The sequence below is a fragment of the Helobdella robusta genome (genome assembly GCF_000326865.2).
Source record: "Helobdella robusta unplaced genomic scaffold HELROscaffold_8, whole genome shotgun sequence".
Taxonomy (NCBI): Eukaryota; Metazoa; Annelida; class Clitellata; order Rhynchobdellida; family Glossiphoniidae; genus Helobdella; species Helobdella robusta.
The window spans coordinates 4,120,569-4,142,874 of NW_008705459.1; the positions used below are offsets into that span (position 1 = coordinate 4,120,569).

Sequence of the window (22,306 nt, forward strand, 5' to 3'; positions counted from 1 at the left end):
GCTTCAGCGTCAGTGACAGATGGAGCATCTACATGCAATGACATATGTACGTTTTTTGTGCTAGGTGTTCCTGTTCATTTCACATGCGCGTCTACATACGAACAGATGAGCGAACAAACATATAATCAATCATAATCGTACATATTTTTCATATTTCTAAATACACACATGTGCAAATACGCACACACACACATACACACACACACATACACACAAACTGAAACAGTACTTTCTTTGAGATTGGTGCACTGGACCAACTGCTCCATACCATTCTCCCTCGATGGTCGACTGCACTACAACTGCACGCCACTGACTCTCAAGAACGGAAGCGTCACATGCGACAACAGCAGCGTCTGCCTGGTGAACGGTATTACGTTGGCGGCTTGTAACAACACTAATGGTGAGTCGTAAGGTGGCTGGTAGTTAGCTGGCGAGGTTTGTAAATAATGGTGATTTTGTGGTGATGTTGTCAGCATAAAAATTACAACGTATTAATAAACCAACATTAATAACAGAGTTAATGATAATGATAATAATAATGATGATATATTACATTAATATTTTTTTTAAATTACCAAAAATTGACGTGAAAAGTTGAAAACGCTACTACGATTTTATTTTTCATTTATTAATTTATTTATTATTTTACTCATAACTAAATTACCACCATTTGATGCTGAATCTCAAAACCATTCACATTGAAACCTCAACAACACAGCAACGACAATCCCCGTTGAAGTGAAGAACCTAACAATGAACAGCCAGCTCGTTGGGCCAGTTGCAGTCATCAACACTTGGATAATCATACAGCAGAGAATAGATGGAAGTTTGTCATTTGAACAGAAGTGGGGTGCATATAAGAGCGGTTGGTATTCACTTAAGTGAATAAGAAATTTACATTTCTTAGTGGGCCAGTGCGTGTATATTTTGGACTGTTTCTTTGTCATCGTGTTCTATGCTATGAATAATTAATATCACTCATCCTCGTCGTTTCATTCAGTACCAGTTTTATTAAGTCTTCAATGAGGCGACGATGAAGAAGAAAGGAAGGCCAAGAATGAATGAAAACATTTTTGGCAAAAATCAAAACAACGATTAACTTTGATTTCCAATAAGCCAATTTCAATAGTTTCCAAAAAAACAAATGCCATCATAATAACCAAAAATCATCAAAATGTGAAAAACTCAAAATTTATTTGAAACTTTTTTTTAGCTTAGTTCTGTTCAGTAGCAAATCTAAAGAGGGGAAGGAGTTGAGAGGTTTTTAATAGAAGTGAGAAAAAGGTCAGTTTTATGGGTAAAATCGACCAAAAATTGAACGTTCTAAGCAAATAAAAAGGTTGTTAGCTACACTACTACAAATCTTGGCAACCCCCTTGAAAATTTTGACCCCCCATTTTCAAATTTTTGACCCCCGTCAAAGTTGTCTAGCTCCGCCACTAGTTCTGTTTTTTACATTTTGGCTTTTTTGGCTATTGCATCATTAATAATATCACTGTCTGCATATTAAAACAATTTATGATAAACCAATCAACTTAATAAACTATTTAAAATTTTGAGAAAAACTACAACGATAATGAGATTGTTGTGATATGCTTGTAAGGATTTGGATACGTAAACGAGAACTATTGGATTGGCCTTGAAAAGATGTACCAACTGACCAGCAACAAGCCAACTCTTCGCTTGGAGGAGGTTTTGACCGCAGATGGCATCTGGAGAGCAGACAGCTACCAAGATTTTGAAATTCAAAACGAATGTAAGTGCAGAAGATCATTTGCTGATTTGTTGAGTTTGTTATTGGTGTGAATGGTATGTTACACTAATTATTAGACTTATTGGCCATCATTTGACAAATTTGAACAAAATAACGTTTACTTCGCTTTTAGTAGCCACCGATTATTAAGTTGACTTATTGAATCCTACAATTGAAGGGTGATGGTTACAAACTCCACGTCAGCAAATACTTCGGTGACCACGGTGACGTCATAACATCGACAAGGCCCACATTCTTGGCAATGCAAGACATGAAGTTTTCAATTTCCGATTTCGACAACGATCGGTATTTTTTAGGTAGATGCACCGACGCGAGCCCAAGTGGATGGTGGTTTCAGTACTGTTACAGCATCAATCTGAACGGCAGATACGGGCACCCAAAATGAATTTAGGTAAGAATTTTTTACGTTGAATTTGGTTCATTTATAAAAAAAATTGATTTTTTAATTTAAAAATTAGCAAAATAAAATGTATACAAATTATTACGTACTGCGTTTTTATTATGTTTTTATTTTTTACCTTTAAAGAAACCGTTAAGGCCAAGGCATTTATCTTCCTTACCAATTTCCAAATTTTTTTTTTACTCTTGGCTATTTTTATTAAGTCCGACGATCCATCCGCAGTCTATTCATCCATCCATTGTTTGACAAATCTTCAGACTTTTCTCATCTAATTTTCTCCGCATTAGTACAGTTTCCTGGTTTTAGCAAATATGTCTGAAGATTTTTAGTTTCTACACTTTGATCTATTCGTGTAAAACTTTTCGTTTTCCAAGCTGGTTGCATGTTATCTCGTTTTCCATTTTTTGTCTTCAACTATTTACAAAAATTTTCTGTACTGCACAGTTTTCTGTTGTTTTAAATTTTGTTTTATTCCTAATTTAGTAGTTTCTATAATGCAAAATATGATCAGTTTATAAATTAAAAAACCACCGTGAATGAATTGGGATGAAGATAGATTGATAGATACATTCCTTCAAACGCATGCACAGATATTACATCTTCATGGCGAAATCTTATTCCGAAATATCACAATGCCGAATGATGGTGAGGCTGAATTGGTGAACAGCAGGGTAACTAAAAAGACCAACATTGGAGTTTTGAAGAGAAATTTAATTTTTGGCATTTATTATGAAACTAATGTGTATCATATTTTTTACAGTTTCTTTGAAAAAATTCTATTAGCTGATGCACTATCCCTTGTTATTCGCCAACGTGTGACTGAATTATAATTGTCACTTAGGTACAGACATTTGTTTTATTAAATTAAATCTAAAAAGACAATTAATGTTATAATCAGTAGTTCATAATTGCACAAATTGCTCAAATCAATATTTGTTTTAATTTACCATTGTTATGAATTTCCACCACTGATGCTGATATGTTTTAATACGGTATATGAATTTATTTTACAATATAAGTTTATCAGAATATGTTGTATTTGAGACAATTGAATAGGTTTTGAACTGTAAGATCTCTCATTTATGCTGTTGACGTGCCACAAAATTTATGTATTTCAAAGAAATTGATTTTGTAAAAGTTGGAAGTATTTAAAATAATCTTAGGAATCGTGTATTGCTTTTTAATGTGTTAAAATAGAAAATAAATAAAATATTAGCAAGTAACTAAGCGATGATTACAAATAAATCATATATAAAGTTTTTCATCTGAATGGAAATTAAGAGGTATCATTGAACGGCTAAGAACAAAATAATTAGTAATTCTGTTTGTGGAAATTGATAAAATTTGAAATGTGAACGCCTGAAATGCTGCTTTATTTTCAGACTGTCGGAGTGAATCCGGAGCTGGAAGCTTTTGTCGGAGTCGAAATTTTTTGAAAAACCTAAGTCGCACAAATAATTTGACAAGAGACTGATATTAACGACTATAGAATTTACAATTGACGTACCAGAAACCAAATGCCTTTCGTATTAGAAAGTTTTAATTTCTCTTGAGAACTGTTTTTAGAATTTTTAGCAGATGACGATAACAACCAGCGCTAATTTATAATTTTATTTTGCCCGTTTTCGATAATTGGCTTTTTAATTTTAATTTATTATTTTTTGATAAATTTTAATCGAAACATCTTCAAAATTAAATAAAATTTAACAAACAAGAGCCGCATTCCAAACAGAAAAATCAGATTAAAATTAATTCTATCATTTTTAATAATAAATATCGCCCTGAAATTTGAACTAAGATCTTCAAAGAACTAAATCGATCCTGCTTGCTTTTACAGCTCAACTTTGACGTTAAATGCAACTTAGCGATGAATTCATGCATGCAATGCAATTTATTGCTCGTTCTATTTTTGGTTTAATAAAAATGATAAAAAATTATTAAAGTATTATGTCTAGGCGATCATTCTATTGCACAAAAATATCTTTAAAAGATCACTTATATAGTGAATAAAAGCATGCATTTGTTGTTAAAATTAACAACGTCTTCAAATATTTCATTGATTTTTAAATTGTATGCGCTTTAAATAGATTAATATTGTTCTATATGGAAGTTTTAGCCTTTTGAAAATATATAATAATTGACTTGGCTTTTAAGCTGGCCTTATAAAGATCTCAACATATCTGCTCTCTAGTTTTTCTCCGCTCATTTCAGTAATTATAGTTGAGAAACAATTCGTCATCTAGCCACAAATCAAACCATCCATCTGTATCCAGTAAAGGATATATTAATTTCTGCACATTGTAACATCAATCTTACTAATACAATATGCGAAACTATTTCAAATTCCTCGTAACCATCTCAGCATTCGTGATACTTGTGTGTCTCTCGAAAGAAGAGGACAGCCAGCAACAGATGATGTTCAATATGCAATTCATGAAATTTTACATGCCACAAGATGCAACTGAATTGACAGGTAACAGCAACACTACCGACAACAACGAGAATGGCAACAACAACGGTAACCTCAACAACTACAACAACAGCATCATCAACAACAACAGCAGCAGCGCTAACAACAGCAGCTACCAGCAGTGCATAGAAGCAGTTGACCAAACGATGAACGTTGAAGCTTACCAGATCAGGTCACTGATCAAATGTGTCGAGTTATGCGCAGAGATGAATTACAAGTCTTCTTCATGTCAGTTGGTGAGCTACTCGCCTCAGCAGAAACGTTGCCTCATGATGGACCCCCTCCTTCTTCATCCAAACTACTTTCAGGCCTACGGATCGAGCACTACTGGCTCAAGTGGTGGCGGCTTCAGCTTCACGTGCTTCAACTATCAGGTTGTTTGATCTCAACATTCATCTGAGTGTTGATAGAGATGCTATTTTAAAGTAATATCAATAAACAATTACAAATATGATTCATTGTAATATTTGTGAAATAGTGTAACGAGCAAAGTAGTCTGATTCTTCGTCGTAATGACTGGGTTCAAATGCAAGAAAAATCTAAGCGTATCATACGCAGTAGATGTCTGCTGCGTAATGTTTAGAAAAAAAGGGGCAAGACATTAATTGAAATTGATTTTACATTTTCATTAGTTTTGAAATTAATTTTGCATTTTCATTAATTTCAATTGAAAAATCGTGAAAAATGAAATGTTGTTGATTTACTTGATTGGCAGGTGAAAACCAGTGAAGGTAAGTTTTTTTCACTTTAATATTTTTTGTTAATAATTTTAATTAAATTAATTAGTTTTATTGCAATAATTGATTTCATTATTTTCTTTAACGTTGGAAATATTTGTAGCAATCACGGTAGTTACAAAATCATGATCGTTGAGATAATTTATCTATTTCACCAGTTTTATCCTACAACAATCGCCATCATCATCGTTGTTGTGATCATCATTCATTATTACAATCATCATCTTTCTCGTTGTCATTGTCAGCATCATCGTCATCCTTCTCCTCATTCTTCTTCCTCCTCCTCATCATCATCCTCATCATCTTCGTCGTCGTCATCATCATCATCAGATGAACCTGTATACACTGTAACATTAGATGGAGTCTCCAACTGTAATGATGTTGGTTAGTTATTAAATTAATCATCCACTCTTCATCTTGATAATTTTAACACCATCCATCTATCAATTTTGGAAAGAGAATGGAAAATGTTTTTCCAACGCTGCCTGCACAAAAATTCGATGTTTTCTATCATTCCATTGTTTAATTTTGTTTCATATTATTAATTTTATGAAACAAATAGTCCAAAACCTTACGCAATTAAGCAAAACACAAAGACATCGACATTACACACCTCCATTTAAAATACCTTGCACGCACACAGTTGCACCAACAGGCATGGTTTCCTGGAAAGAATGTTCCATACCATTCACGTTGGATGGTTGCATCTATCGGAACTGTGCCAAGCTGACGTTAAACAATGCCAGCCTTACGTGCAACAACTTCACCGTCTGTTTGGTTGATGGGGTCACCCTTGTTAACTGTAATGCCACCAATGGTCAGCTGGTGGTGGGGGTGTTTGTGAAGATGGTGATGTTTCAGATGGTGGTCACTATGGTGCTGATGATGATTACGACAATGATGATGATGAAAATTTGAAAACGGCAACCATGATAATAGTTTTATTTGTGAATGTGTTAACCTGTCCGAGGTATATATTTTTGAATTTTGGTTCTAAAATTGTCAATTTAAGTATTCGGCAAATATCATTTCTTGTTAGGACATTTTGAATGGATGAAAATTGTTTTTCAAATTGTAGCATTTCAAAGTATTTTCATGAAACAACATTAGCATGAAAATTTTGAAAACAGCAACAACGTACGCAGTTGAAATTAAGAATGTAAAGATAGAATCAACCATAGAGCCAGCAGCGGTTATCAACGCGTGGATAATCATCCAACAGCGGCTGAATGGCGGGCTGACATTCGATCAGGCCTGGATCACTTATAAGAACGGTATCGATCGATTGCCTGAATGACTAACAACTATTTTCTAACAAAATTTTGACGTTCAAAAATACTCACAATTTTAAAACCGCAGTGCTGATATCACGTAAAGATGATAATAATGATAATAATTGTTAAAAATAAATTGTCAAGGGTTCGGTAACATAAGTGAGAACTTTTGGTTCGGATTAGAAAAGATGCACTTGCTGACAACCACCAAGCCGACACTTCGCATAGAAGTTTTGACGACAGATGGTCTCTGGAGGTCAGATCACTACAAAGATTTCCAAGTCCAGTCGGAAGGTAATTGTGAATTATTGTTTATTTCTTCATACGTGAGTGAAATCATTTTAAATCGTTTTAAGGAATTGTTTTAAAGCTTCGTGATTGCGCTGATAATTTAACTAACCCACCCGACCCAATACTCCACGCCCACACAAAGGTGAAGGCTACAAGCTGCACGTTGGTGGCTACTACGGTGACAGTGGTGACGTCATAACGAAGAGTTCGGCGGGGGGGCTGGACATGCAGGACATGAAATTTTCTACATTTGATAAGGACAACGATGCTTGGAAGGGCGGGGAATGTGCTGACGTGAGTGCAAGTGGCTGGTGGTTTCAGAACTGTTACAGCATCAATTTGAATGGCAGATACGGACTCCCAAATGAGTTTAGGTGCCTCTATATCTTCTCATATATATATATATATATATATATATATATATATATATATATATATATATATATTGTGTGTGTGTTTGTTTGTGTGTGTGTGTGTGTAATAAATCGTCTACAGATCATTGCAATTGCATCTAAAACTTGAAAACTTGGTCTAATTTTTTCAATACTCCTTAGATACTATATCCCGAAAAAGAAAATTTATTTTGGAATTTCCCAGTGCAGAATGATGGTGAAATTGGATTGATCAGGAGTTATCCACCTACACTATGATAGCATGACTAAAATAAAAATGGACGTCAATTTTCATGTAGCATTTTACAAATAGTTAAAATCAGAAATAAATAGACAAATACATTTATTAATTAATTTATACTTATATCTTATTTATATATCTTTTTATACAAGATATCAGATATAACATCTTTTGCATTCCCTTTTTGGGACGTTGATAATATTTTCCATATCAGATGGTTTAAATGAGACACACAACTTTACAAAGTCGCTCAGATAACTGAGGAAATGCACACGATAGTGAATGCTATTTGACGTGCGCAGTGCATGGTCCATATTGTTTTTACCCTTTCATAGATCATATTAACATAGATTGGGTTCGTTTGTCAAATAAATAACTACCCAACACATTGTTTTAATGTTTTTCTGATTAGGCTAAATTTAAAAACGAAATAATTCGTGATAGGTTATTGTTAAATGAACTGAATTTTGAAAGTTTGAAAGATTATTTATTCATAAACGATTACATAATTTTCGATTCTCAATTAATTATCACAAAAATGTATCACTCAATTTTTGTTCTGCATTTGCATCTTTGGGTTGAAAGACGAATCTAGAAAATGGCACAAACATTCAGACGATTGTTTCTGATAGGTACAACTTTCTCTGAATGAGAAGGTTGGTCGGTCCGTCCTTCAGCTCCTTCATCTTGTTCCAGACCTCGTACTGAGACATTCCCGCGGTGGACCAGCCATCGATCGTCAGGACCTCATCTCCAGGTTGAATCAGGTTGTTCGTGCGAATGCGGCTGCTCTCGGCTGAGTGGGTTGGTTGAAGGATTGTGAGTGACGCTAATGATGCTGATGCTTGTTTAAAAGTATTTAACATTCTAAAATTATGTGCCAGTCCGTGTTTATACGTCTGAATAATCACCAATAGATAGATTCCCATGTTATTTATATTTTGTTCTTCAATCTTAAAATTTAAAATTTTATTATTATTATTATTATTTAACGCCAAACAAGCAAATAAAATAATTGATTCAAATTGAAACAAATAAATAATATTTTAAAGAATTTAAAAGATTTTAAAACAAACTATCGAATATCCTGCGGACGAATATCGGACCGCCACCCCCGTTTGGTAACCTTCCACCCCCGATGGAAAAACCCAGACCACCCAGCTCCGTCTTCACAATCTTCACCAGCAGTATTTCTCCCCGCTCAACTCTCATTGGCTGGGTCTCTGGTGGTAGGGATGGTAGATACGGTAATTGTCGTTGAGCTGGTTGTTGGCAAGAAGGCTGTTGATGTTTTTGCTGCTGTTGAAGTTGTTGTGGCTGTTGTTGTTGTTGCTGTTGCTGTTGTTGCTGTTGTTGTGGTTGTTGTTGATGCTGTTGTTGTTGTTTGTATTGTTGAGGTGGCTGCTGATTCTTTTGCATCAGTGAATGTTGCTGATACTTTTGAGGATGTGGTTGTTGATACATTTCTTGATAATGGTTTCTTTGTGGTCGTTGTTGATTGAATTGTTGTTTTGACTTCAAGACATTTTTTTCCATTTGATCATTCTCTCCTGACGCAAGACCACATGATTCAGTGGCTGTCAGGGAGCTTGAGTAAGGTATGACGCGTATTGTCCATACGTTGCCGCTTTTCAATACGTAAGGGTTGTTGTTGAAGTATAAACTTTTGTCATATAATTTGAAATTATTATGCGCTTCATAATTTTTACCGCAGTCAGCCTTCATACTGTTCGCTTCACGAGCATGTTTTCGAAAGATTTCTTCGTTAAGAGAAGTTCTGTGATGTTTAAAATCATTTAAATAATTTTTGCTCGTTTGTTGAGGATTTCTGAGTAGGACGTCATCACTGGATATGTAATAATTAGTTGGATGGTTGTTAGTTACGTGGCTGTGTTCACGCAACTTTGAAATATTATTAATATTAATATTGTTGTTGTTGCCGTTTCGACTATCAATAAGTGTAGAGAAATGATGATCGTCATTACAATTGAAAGTTTCGAAGGATCTCCTCAGATCTTCACCGTCCTTTTCATTCTTTGTTGTCCATTGCTTAGAACTGGTCGCGTCATTGCTGTTGTTTTGGTTGGAGTTGGATGATTTCGTAGATGAATAGAAATCGAAAATCGGAATAAAATCCTCTTGTGTCTTGTTGAAGGCGTTCAAAATAGTTGGATGCAGGCTGTCTGTGACCACCTTTGAAAAAGATTCAGGCAGAGAGTGAGTGCTGGTTCCTAGGTGGATGGGTACACCAGTGCATGGTAGGCCACTCGATGATTTGTGTCGAAAGGTTGAGAAGAAGGTTGGAAACAACTTCTGGTCGTCTGTTTGATAGACAGAATTTTCATCATTTTTGACTTTTATTTTTGTTTCTTGCTGCTGTTGTGTTGGTTTCAAGTTGTCAGAATTTTTTGTTTCTTCTCTAAGTTTTGCATCGGCTGAGTAATCGTCGTCGCCAACGAATTCCTTAAATAGCTTACTAAATGTTGTTTCTCTAACTGGAAAAGCAAATTCAGGAGATTTGTTAAAATCAGTAAAATCTTTAAAATTTGATCTAGGAAAATTTGCATTGAAATTGTAGCAGTTTTCAAATATCTGAGGCTTCGAGTGCGTTCTGTATGGCTTCAAAGTGTATCTGTCCAGATAGGAAGTGCCTGTTAAATCGTATGACCTCCTCTTCCAGCTCTCTTTCTCGCTTGAAAATTTTTTCGGTTGCAAAGCTCTTGGGAGGGATTTGTATTTTTGTTGTTGTTGCTGTTGTTGTTGTTGTTGTGATGAGAAAGAGGAAGAGGAATATGAGGAAAGAGTTCTGTATGGATGATCGGTCCATGTTTTGTATTGGTTGTTGTTAATGTTGTTATTGATGTTTTGGTTGAGGTTGTTAGAGTAATTTTCATTTAACCCAGACGTTGACCATCGAGACATTTTCTTCACAACTTGTAATGCTCCTCCACTGTTTTCAAATCAAAAATCGTGATTAATAGTTAGTTTTTTAAGTTTTTTTTACAAATTTATGTAATATTACGATAATTAACGTCTAATACTCTACCAATATTTATTTTATCTTATTTTATCTGCCCGAAATATACAATGCTTAGAAATCTTTCGCTTTGCTATGCAAAGAGTTCTGGTTATAAATAAACATGCCTACTTATGAAATGCCTTAGTGCAAACTCACAAATGTTATAAAGCGTATTATACAGATAAAATGCAGGCATACAAACAAGTGGATATACATATGGCTCTGCATCAGATAAATCTGATTCTAATGTATTTGAATATCAATTGATTGCATCGCATTAACCTTTGAATGATCTTTGCAAGACTGAATTAATTCAATGGGGAGATGGTTTACAAAGTTTTGAAGAATGCTATTGATGTTTGTTGTTGTTTATATTGCAAATGTTGTTGCTATTGATGTGGTTGTGTTGGCACTGTTGCCTCTGCTGATGATATAAATAAGGAGGATGATTTTGCTGTTGCGGATATTGTTGATGATGTTAATTACTGGCATTTTTGTTTTTAGTGGTGACTGGCTAACAATATTACTGTTACTGTTGTTGCTGCTGATGTTCCACGAGTGAATATTTACACGCGTATGCCTAATTTTTTTCCACTTTCTATAGTTTTTAAATCAAGTTTGAATAATTTATTTGTAACTAATGACAAAAATGAGATCATCGATGAAGATATTTTTCTTTAAAATGATGGTGATAGGATAATTGTTGTTATTTTTGTTAAATAAGGGTATGCACCTATAATGATGACGATGGAAAAGGGTGACGATTCTATTAAGCAAATACATGCACACATTTGTTTTCAATTCAATATAGACATATAGACACAGGCAACCCAGGTAAGAGATGAGATGGGAATGTTGTTGAATGTTCATTAGCACCTGTAGCACATGGGATGGAATGCACGCACGTGCGCTCCGAGTTGAATATGTTAGCTAGCAGTCTCAATGATATCAAATCGTGAAAGAATTCCACACTGGAATGCGAATTTGTTAATTTGACTTCAATTTGTTGCATAACAAAATTGAAATCTGTTTTAATGATTTCGTTATTTGATTGTTCTCTTACATGTACCTAATACATGAATTGATTAACTTTATTGATTATATATCAATTACGTAAGAATTTTATAAATGTTTCACTGATGAAAAAACTGAATAATAAAATTTGTATGTACAGAAAAATTAATTTAAAGACATATTTAATTTTTTTTCAACAAATAAAACAACTTTTATTAAATTCAACAATGGTAAAGTTTTTGATACAAACAGTTTAAGCGTTAATATTTGAAAATATATTTCTAAAAACATTTTGAACATTAGATAGTACATACAGAAATAAAACTATGCTAATTATGTTAATTAAATTTAAACTTTAACTAAAATATGACTTAGTTTTTTCCTAAAACATGTTCTTCTACTAAAACTACAATCGAGTTTATTACAAATTGTAATATTGAAACGTGCCATAAAAAAGAAAACAAAAAGACATAGTACAGACGCAAGAAGATTGGTATCTAGTTTCACAGAACACGCACTAAGTATGTGAGGACTAACAAAGCGATCCAAATACATTTGAGTCATGTGGCTATCATCATAAATCAACGATCGATTTCGGAGAAATAGTTCACAAATTAATTTTATGATATGTTTTACAAATTTTGTTTTATAAAAATTGGGATAATAAAATAAAGCAATGTTATTATTCATCTTTTAATATTTCTCATTATTATTATTCTAATACTTAATATAATAATTAGAAATGAAAAGAAATTTAAATGGAAAAATCAAATATTTTCGTATCTGAATTGATTCACCAAAATTTATCAACATTTTCGATTCAGATGTATCTCTTGAGATTTTTTAAATTTAACTTTCTTCAAAAGAAAGCTTAAAATTTATTTGCAGCTAAATGCATGTACATTCATAATATATCTAGTTTTTTCATGATACATTTAAAGAAATGTTTAGCTAATTATTTATTCATTTAATTATATGCTTAATTAAAATTATTGTCTAATTGTGTGTACATTTGTAAACGAATGAAAGAATAGTGTGGAAAAACCAGACAGACAGTAAGGTAGAAAAATTCCTTCAAAGATGTTCATAAATTCAAAAATTTCTAGTTAAAAGATAACTCATTTGTAAACATCTGATAAATAGGATCATTATTATCATCATTATTATCATCGTCGTCTTATCTCAAACATAATTTTGTTGTCAGCTTTTTATCATATAATTTCATTGTTGTCTTAGTCTTATCATATTATTTCTATAATTAACATCAACAACAATACCAAAATCCTGTTATTTTGATTGCCATCAGTCCCATTATCACCAGACAACGTTATCGTTGCGTGCATCATCACCCGCATATTAATTAACACAGCAGCCATTATCACTATCTGCATCATACTAACCGATTTCATCATCATTTTTATCATCAAAATTATCATTATTATCATCATCGTCAGCTTTGTTACCCCAAATGTCATCATCATCTTCATCACAATCATCGTCAATTTTGTCAGCACAAATGTCATCATCATCTTCATAGCTGTCATCATAATAATTGTCATCATCATAATTGTCATTGCCCTCCTCGCCATCCACATCGCCAACACCATCATCTTCACAGCTGTCATCAACGTAGTTGTCATCACCATCCACATCGTCACCACCATCGTCATCAGTTCATCCAGTGCCCGTCATCCTGCAATGTTTTCTTGAGGGTGACGAAGAAGTCCACCTGGTTGGAGGGCAGGGCATTTTCCACCAGGGTCTTTGGCAGCATGCCACTCAGATCAGTCTGGATGTAACTAACTACCCTCGTTTTCTGTGGCTCTCTGTTGTTTATTTGATGGATGGATGGATAAAGAAATAGATGGATAGAGATATGAATAGATAGATAGACGAAAGGTTAGCTAGATGAATGATTAGATGGATGAATGGTTAGATAGATGAATGGCTAGATGGATGAATAGATAGATAGATGTATGGTTAGATAGATGAATGATTAGATAGATAAATGATTAGATAGATGAATGATTAGATAGATGAATTGTTAGATAGATGAATAGATAGATAGAAAAATATATATATGAATGGTTAGATAGATGCGTGAATGGATAGAAGAAGGAATAGATAGATAAATGAAGGATATATAGATGAATGGATGAATAGATTGATAAATAGACTATTTGAACAATTGAAGAATGGACTCATATTTTGCTTTGACGAATGAATTGATAAGAATATTATTTTTATTGTTTAATATTTTACAATATTAACGATAACATTTTGTTAACCATCATCGCTAACAATATCTATGGAGGAATATCTATCCCTTGGTATTCACAATAATATCAATAAGTTATTAAGAAGTGGAAAATTATGCATTCTAATTAATCAAAAAATGAAATCAAAAAATAATCCGAATTATGTTGACGCTATTATGTCATTGTGGTGTTAAACTATTGGCACATATAACATACAGCTCATCCTACAAACATCCAAAAAACAATTTTTAAATACAAAAAAATTTTATTCACGCAACATCTGAATAACGATAAGAGGGCGTCAAATAAGAAACAAAATCTACCCTGTCGAAGATGTCGGCAAATTAATACCTCGTGTGATGTGTGAATCAATTTGAAGTTTTTTTAAAGTAATAAAATATGCATTTGGTTATATTCTGAAAAGGTTGATTCAAGACAGAACTGCTTGTCTGTCTGTCTGGTCTGTCTTGGGTTTGTTGGAAGGTGTGAAGTAACTTCTGATAGATATGATGGTGAGATGTGTATATCGTAATGAACTCAAAAAAGTTTGTAGGTCGGATTGCTTCCTCAGACAATGAAGACAACTATGATGATAACGATAATGATGATGAAGATGATGAGGATGACGATAATGATGATGACGATAATGATGAAGACGATAATGATGATGACGATGATCAAAAATAAAACACGTTTTTATTTTACAACTCAGCCACCAAAATGGTTGGTTCCTTTTTGTATGTTTCCCACTTTGTTTCATTTCAATCATATTTAATTTACACGAGGACTGATCCAATATGCCATGAATGCACTTGCATACGCGTCACACATGCATACATCTACACCAGGCACAGGTACATAGACATTGTTACATGTATGATCAAAAGCAAATTATATCGCTTGAGAAAATGATCTTAAAACATGTGGATGGTGATTGCAAACTTGCGTGAACTCGATCTCTCTTACTTGAATACATCAAAAAGACAATTAACATCAAACACTCTCAAACAAAAATAATATACAAACATTCTAACTACATAAAAAACATACGGACGCACTTACACAATCACGCAAACATACACACACACATATATACCACACATACACACATGCAAACAAACACCTATATATGAACATATAAGCATTGATATGCTCATTAATGAAAAACATAAAATGCACCCAACACAAGAAAACGAAAGATATCGAAGAAACATAATGAATGATAACTAAACGACAAACAGATGTGCAAACGTACAAACACGCAAACGTAAACAAATAAAGAGAGAGAGAGAGAAAGAGAGAGAGAAGGAGGGAGAGAGGGAGAAAGAGAGAGACAAAGACAGAGAGAATACTTATATAAAAAAAACACAAAAATAATAAACGTAAAATTATAACAAGTAAAAAGTTCATAGATATACAATACACACTCACATGCTGTGCGCGATCAAAAGATAAAACAATGCCAAATATAATATAATAATAGTAATATACACCTAATGAAAATTGGTGCACGTGTTAAATTTCAAACAATTTAGTTGATCACGCAAACACGTACATCCACTTTAACACAAAACTCAAATACACAATAACGTACGATACAAAAAAAAAGTTAAACAATACAAGTACACATAATACAAAACACCACACCCGCAAACACACACAGAATTATATATATTCTCTCTCTCTCTCTCTCCCTCTCTCTCTATATATATATTTTTATATAACTGAGACGTTTTCAGACGTCTGTGACGCCATTGATGCTGGTAACATATCATCGCTGGCACTTCTCGATGTAAGTGCTGCTTTCGACACACTCGACCACCAGATTCTATTGAAGCGTCTTTCTACTTCATTTGGTATTGGTGGAGATGTTCTCAGGCGGTTCCAGCCCTACCTAGCAGACAGGTCTCAAGTTGTGAAGGCTGATGGGAATGGTCTGAGCATGGCTTCTTCAGAATTGAACTATGCATGCTTATATATAAAGCATAGGCACACATACAAAATCACACGTTTTTTTATTAGCAAACTCATTCCAGACCTACAATAACAAATTTACAGAAAAATATTAGCCCATCCAGACAAACAGACAGACAGAGAGACAGACAAATTTACACAAACAGACAGACAGACAGGTATTTTGATATGATTAGGTGATGGTGATGAAGATATCATCATCCTCTCCAGCATTGACAGGATAATTAAGAACAGAACACAATGATAATCCCGGAACAAATATGCATTGCGCTAATACAATGATTGATGATGGAATAATAATAATAATAATAATAGTAGTAATAATAATAACACTTCTTATTATTATTATTATTTATTTATTTTTTTTTTATTCCTACTAAATGCAGAAAAGCTTAACATCACATTTAATAACAAAACAATCGATTATTTCTACTACTACTACTATTACTACTACTACTACTACCACTACTACTACTAATAATAATAACACTGCTACCACTACTACTACTACTACTTCTACTACTACTACTATCATCACTACTACTACTACTACTAATAATAATATAAATAATAACAATAACAACAATAATAACAATAAAAAGAATAATAACAATAATATTGGAAACAACAGGTATAGAGAAGAGTGCGGTGCATGAAATGATAGAACGTAATTACGTATTGTCCTGATGATGTCAAACGTTTTGACGAGAGGAAATCAAACAAGCTTGATGAAATGACGTAAATTTGACGTCATGCTTTTTGTCAAAATCATTGATAGTATAATTATCATCGTTATAATTATCTTGTGTCACAATTTCGATGATTTTTTTTTTCTTCACTTCATTATCACAGTTCTTATTAATATCACCAACCATCATACTCATTTTCATCTCAAAAATTATCATCATGTTCTAAAGTTCTTATCCCAATCCTTATCATCGTCCCAATCACCTGCTATCCCAATCTTTGTAACGTTAATTCATTCCTTATCACAATTTTTATCACCATTTTATTTATTTTTAATACACCCCTTAAAAATGACGTCATCATCATTTTCATGACAATTTTTATTTATAATTTGATGATGATTTACTACAATTTTCTCTTTAATACTTCTCGGAGGCCTTTCAGCAGCGAACAAACAGTGCATGTTAAATGCACGTGAAACAATAAAGTCGAACTCGGTCGCTGCTGTAGAAGCCGCAAGCACTCTACCGCTACACCATCGCGTCGCTTTGTAATTAATTTATTCATTTTTTATCACAAATTTTATCATAATTCTTGCTATTTTTCACTCCAATTCTTATCATCATCATCATCATTCATCATCATCATCATCATTCATCATCATCATCATCATCATCATCATCATCGTCCTCATCGTAAAGACGTCGTTAAAAGGTCACATAAACATAATTCACTATGTTCTTAGCATCTATGTTATAATGTCAAGTCTTTCATCATTGTCAGTTCTGTCATCATTTTATCAGTATCATCACCTTCATAATCATTACAAACTATATCATCAATGAATATTTATGAAAATTACGAGACTCAATATAGCTCAGATCACCAATTGTCGTTATCACTATCATTATCCCCAACGCCGTATCACCATCATCATCGTCATCATCATCGTCGCCATATCACCATCATCTTCATCATCATCGTCATTATCATCATCATACCCAGGGACTCGGTAGCAGATGATGGCACACGGGTGGTTGGTCCCACGCACAAAGTCACTGCAGGCTGGACAGGATGGGTGCTGCACACCCTGAGCTGATCACGATGATGATGATGAGGATGAAAATGATGATGGTGGAAATGTGACAATGGCGATGATGGTGGTGGCGATGATGATAGTGAAGATGATGGTGGCAATGATGATGATGATGACGGTGATGATGATGATGATGATGGTAAAAACGATGATAATGCTGATGATGAGATAATGATAGTGATAATGATTATGATAGTAATTTGTTCACTTATTTATTTGCCGGCAATGATGACAACGAAGATGATGATCTGAACGATGGTGATGATGGTGAAAAAAAATGTGGTAATGATGGTAATGATGAGGATGATGATAGGATAACCAGAAGATTTTACAAGCAGACAATAATAGGCAGAGTGATAAATTGACTTCTATCATGTTACTCAAACGTGTGTTAACTTTTTGCACTCAGTGTACTAATGATGATGATGATGATGGTAATGATGATGATAACGTGATGATTAGAGTGCTGCTGCTGATGATGATTATAGTGATGATGATGAGGATGGAGATGGGAATGATGGAGATGGAAATGATGATGATTTGAGTTTGACGAGGTCGATGGTGATGAGAATGATGATGACGACCATGTTGATGACGATGATAATAAAGATGATGATGATAAATAACTAAAATGATAGAAATAATTATATTTTGTTCTTAATAATAACAATAATAATAATACTAATAATATATAATAATAATAATTCTCATCACACCATTAGTTGATAAATATTTGTCGTTCTTGACATTGACGACGAGGTCAGTGAAGTCACGTGGCGAGATGAGACCACCGAAGGCATTCTTTGTTATCGTCCTTATCACTGCTAAGTCCTGATAACGATGAAGATAACGATGATGATGATGATGAGGACGACGACGATGATGATGATATCTACCAATCAAACCAACCAGCCAGCCAGCCAGCCAACCAACCAACCAGCCAGACAGCCAGCCAACCAACCGACCAGCCAGCTAACCAACCAACCAACCAACCAGCCAGCTAACTAACCAACCACCATCCAATCCATCAACTAACCAACCCACCCACTACCCACCGGATTAAATCTCTCAACTTCCTGGAGTTCCTTGATTGCGTGATCCCATCTGCTCCTGGGACCTGACGGAACTGGGTCAACATATTTGAAAACTAGGTCAGGTGAGGCGTTGAAGTTGCCCTCCACTTTGTACCTGGGTTAGATTGAAATGGTTTCGTGGGATTTTGTGGCGGTTTTATACAGTATTTTCATTTTTGAAATGACGATTTATACATTAATTATTTCATAAAATTTTATTAAACTATGATACGAGTCAATAGTAAAATGATTACTTATTATTTACTAAGTTTGAAATGACCATGACGGTAAGGAAGGCGAAGATGGCAGACATAATTAAGGAATTTGATTTTAATGGTCAACTCAGTTCTTCAATTACTATTCATAGAGACAAAATTTGAAGTTCGGCTTTTGCATTGGCCATTTTTGAAGGTGGAATATGTGGAGAGGTGGCAGTTCCCGTTCTACCCGACATTATTTTTTGCTTTTAAAACAGATATTGTTAATTTATTATTAGCGGGAAACTTATTTCGACCGTCATGGCTGAATGAATGAATGTTATATCAATGAAAAAAATTGGATGGAGTTGAAAATTTTCGCAGTAGCTTCTCATTTTTAAATTTAAAAGATAAATTTTATTCAAAATTTCGGCTTTCTGGTATTTGACCTTCGGCTTCGGTCGAATAGTTAATCAAATGCTATTCGGCTACTCGACCTATAGCTAAATTAACTATTCGGTACACCTCTGACAATGATAATTAAAATTGATTTTACAGTATTACCCGGAAATAAGACTGCGATAATTATAACGATGATGGCGACAGCGACGACGATGATGACGACGATGTGGTAATGACGATGACGATGACGAAGAAGATGATGACGAGCGGGAGATCTCTAGATGCAAACAAACAATTCAATTCATATAACACTTGGCATCGATTTGCAAACACAAACCCAGACATCCATTGATGTACGTACGCGCACTGTACACACACACACACACACACACCACACACACCTCACACTCATACACATACACACGCACGCACATACACATCTACAAAAGTTGAAAAATAATAAGGACATAAAAATGTTTAAATCAATTTGTAGCATAGAAAATCATTTATTTTCAATACGTCTGCATCAACATCAGACAAACATATTTACATATATGTATAAAAAATACATACACACTTCACACACAAATTTCACAAACTTCACATACACACACACACACCACATACACATACACGCACACAATCACGCATACACCACATACACGCACATGTACACACACACACACACATACACGCTCACATACACACACACCACATACACATACGCACTCGTACACGCACGCACACACACGCACATACACGCATTTCTTAAATCACCTGCAGATAAGTACACAAAGAAATTTAATATGGAATGCATCAACGTCAAAATAATTCACGTTATCACGAAAAAAAACGAACGAACAAATGAACGAACGAACGAACGAACAAACGAATGAACGAACAAACAAAAACAAACAAACAAAATTTTCTGATCTTTCAAACGAAATCAAATTTCCGACAAATTTCTTTTTAAATACAGGTGTTCCTAGAGGTGAATGTGATGTTGTGCTGCTATGATGACGTTTACGATACGTCACAGCGTATGATCCTCAAATTGCATACAAAACGCCAGCAAGAAAACACCAAAGATATATTATAACAGATCAACAAAGCAACAACAAAAACAACAACAACAGCAACAACAAACCAATGAAAATCTACAATAACTTTCAATAAGAACATCACGGAAGTTTCCTAAGAATTCAATAATAATAATATTTTTAAAGAAAGTAAGAAGAAGAAGATGAAGACTAAGAATAAATAAATAAATAAACAAATAAATAAATATTAAAGAAAATATGAAAAAAATATTATTAATATAAAAAGCGCGAATTTAAAAAAAACAGGCGGGAATATTTGCTGTTACAGTGATAAAATTTTTTTTCGTTTATTAATGGCGTTCTTATGTGCAACTGTTAAATCTATCTGGATTTATTGCGTAATAAAAAAAAATTAAATAATAAAAATTGAAGTAATAATATTATTTTATGATTAATTCTATTAATATTACTATGATTATCAGGATCAGTATTTTTTGTTTTTCATCATCAACATAATCATCATAGTCAACCCAATTATTAATCTTACAAATTCGTCGTCAGTTCCCCCAATCACCTTTTTTGTCAGCATTAGTTTTATTTTAATGTAATTAAAATGATAATAGAAAACGAAACTGAAACTAACAGCATTCCATCCCAATCTGGAGAGGGTTTTTCCCAAACTTTCACATCATCCTGAAAATAGTGACGTCACCGAAATTACTATCATCATGATCATTATCCACATTTTTATTAGCATTATCGTCATCATCAGTACAATCATCATCATCATCATCATCATCATCATCATCACCATCTTCTTCATCGTCATCATTTATATATTCATCATCTTATATCAATATCGCTATCATCATCATCGTCGTCATTATCGTCATCATTATCACCTCATATCATCGTCGTCGTCATCTTCATCATCACCATCGCCATCACAATCCCCATCGTCATCATCATCGTCTTGTTTGTTTGGATCTCGACTTAATTACACAGACAAGCATTTTTGTTATTTCTACTTCAAATTATTGTTCTTGTTAATTTTATTATTATTATTATCATTATTATTATTTTAATTAAGCAAATTTTTAAATAAATGAATTCATTGTTTGGAATGCAAAGAGGTCGAATTAGGTTCGATTCACTTTTTCTCTATTTGATGATTGACAATAGTAAGAATGATGATGATGATAGCGGTGGTGATATGGTTTATTTATTTATTCGTTTGTTCATTCATGTATTCATGTATTCATTCATTCATTCATTCATTCATTCATTCATTCATTAATTCATTCATTAATTCATTCATTCATTCATTCATTCATTCATTCATTCATTCTTTCATTCATTCCTTTTATCAATGTCTGACTTATAGTTCATTCATCCAGTCATCCATCCAACCAATCAGACAGTGATTCCACAAGTTATTGATTTTCTCATCAATTTGTCCTATCTTTCAATCATTCTATTTTTCATTCATTTATTCGTTAACAATAATAATAATAATTATAGCAACAACAACAAAACTTAATTAAGAGTCAGTGTATTCAGTTCATACTACTCTCCGGGTTTTTCTTTCATTTTTTTAATTTTCTTTTTTTCTGTCTCTCTCACTCACTCTTTCTCTTTTTCTTTTTCTCTTTCTCTCTCTTTATTTCTCTCTTTTACAATCTTTTTTTTCTTTTTTTCTCTTCTTTCCCTTTCTTTTTTTTCTATCTTACTTTCTTTTATACTCTCTCTCTCTCTCTCTCTCTCTCTCTCTTCATTTTTTATTACATTCTTTTTTCTCTCTCTCTGAAGCGGTGGTGGTAATTATAGTGGCCAGATGAAAAAATCAAGTAATTAAGTCTTCCACATATTGTCAAACATATTTTTTTGTTTTAACAAATAATAACAGCAATAGTTATAATAAAAAAAAATAATAATTATTATTATTATGGTTGTTGTTGCTACCAAAA

The 22,306-nt window shown here is 33.5% G+C and overlaps 3 protein-coding genes across 3 annotated transcripts; 1 reads left to right on the forward strand and 2 right to left on the reverse strand.

The window, feature by feature from the left end:
- Nucleotides 1-795: 795 nt before the first annotated feature.
- Nucleotides 796-7,300, forward strand: HELRODRAFT_134076 (hypothetical protein; the record flags this gene model as incomplete). The annotated part of the gene is made up of 3 exons (XM_009032242.1): nucleotides 796-865; nucleotides 6,800-6,949; nucleotides 7,089-7,300. Coding segments are annotated over 3 exons (432 nt in total), but the record flags the coding sequence as incomplete, so codon positions are not given.
- Nucleotides 7,301-8,190: 890 nt separating this feature from the next.
- HELRODRAFT_165725 (hypothetical protein) lies at nucleotides 8,191-10,501 on the reverse strand (the record flags this gene model as incomplete). Its single annotated transcript, XM_009032243.1, has 2 exons — nucleotides 8,191-8,375; nucleotides 8,656-10,501. 2 exons carry the CDS (start codon nucleotides 10,499-10,501, stop codon nucleotides 8,191-8,193), a joined length of 2,031 nt encoding a protein of 676 aa, XP_009030491.1.
- Nucleotides 10,502-13,281: 2,780 nt separating this feature from the next.
- Nucleotides 13,282-18,814, reverse strand: HELRODRAFT_69957 (hypothetical protein; the record flags this gene model as incomplete). The annotated part of the gene is made up of 4 exons (XM_009031826.1): nucleotides 13,282-13,438; nucleotides 17,533-17,626; nucleotides 18,344-18,458; nucleotides 18,683-18,814. Coding segments are annotated over 4 exons (498 nt in total), but the record flags the coding sequence as incomplete, so codon positions are not given.
- Nucleotides 18,815-22,306: the final 3,492 nt, after the last annotated feature.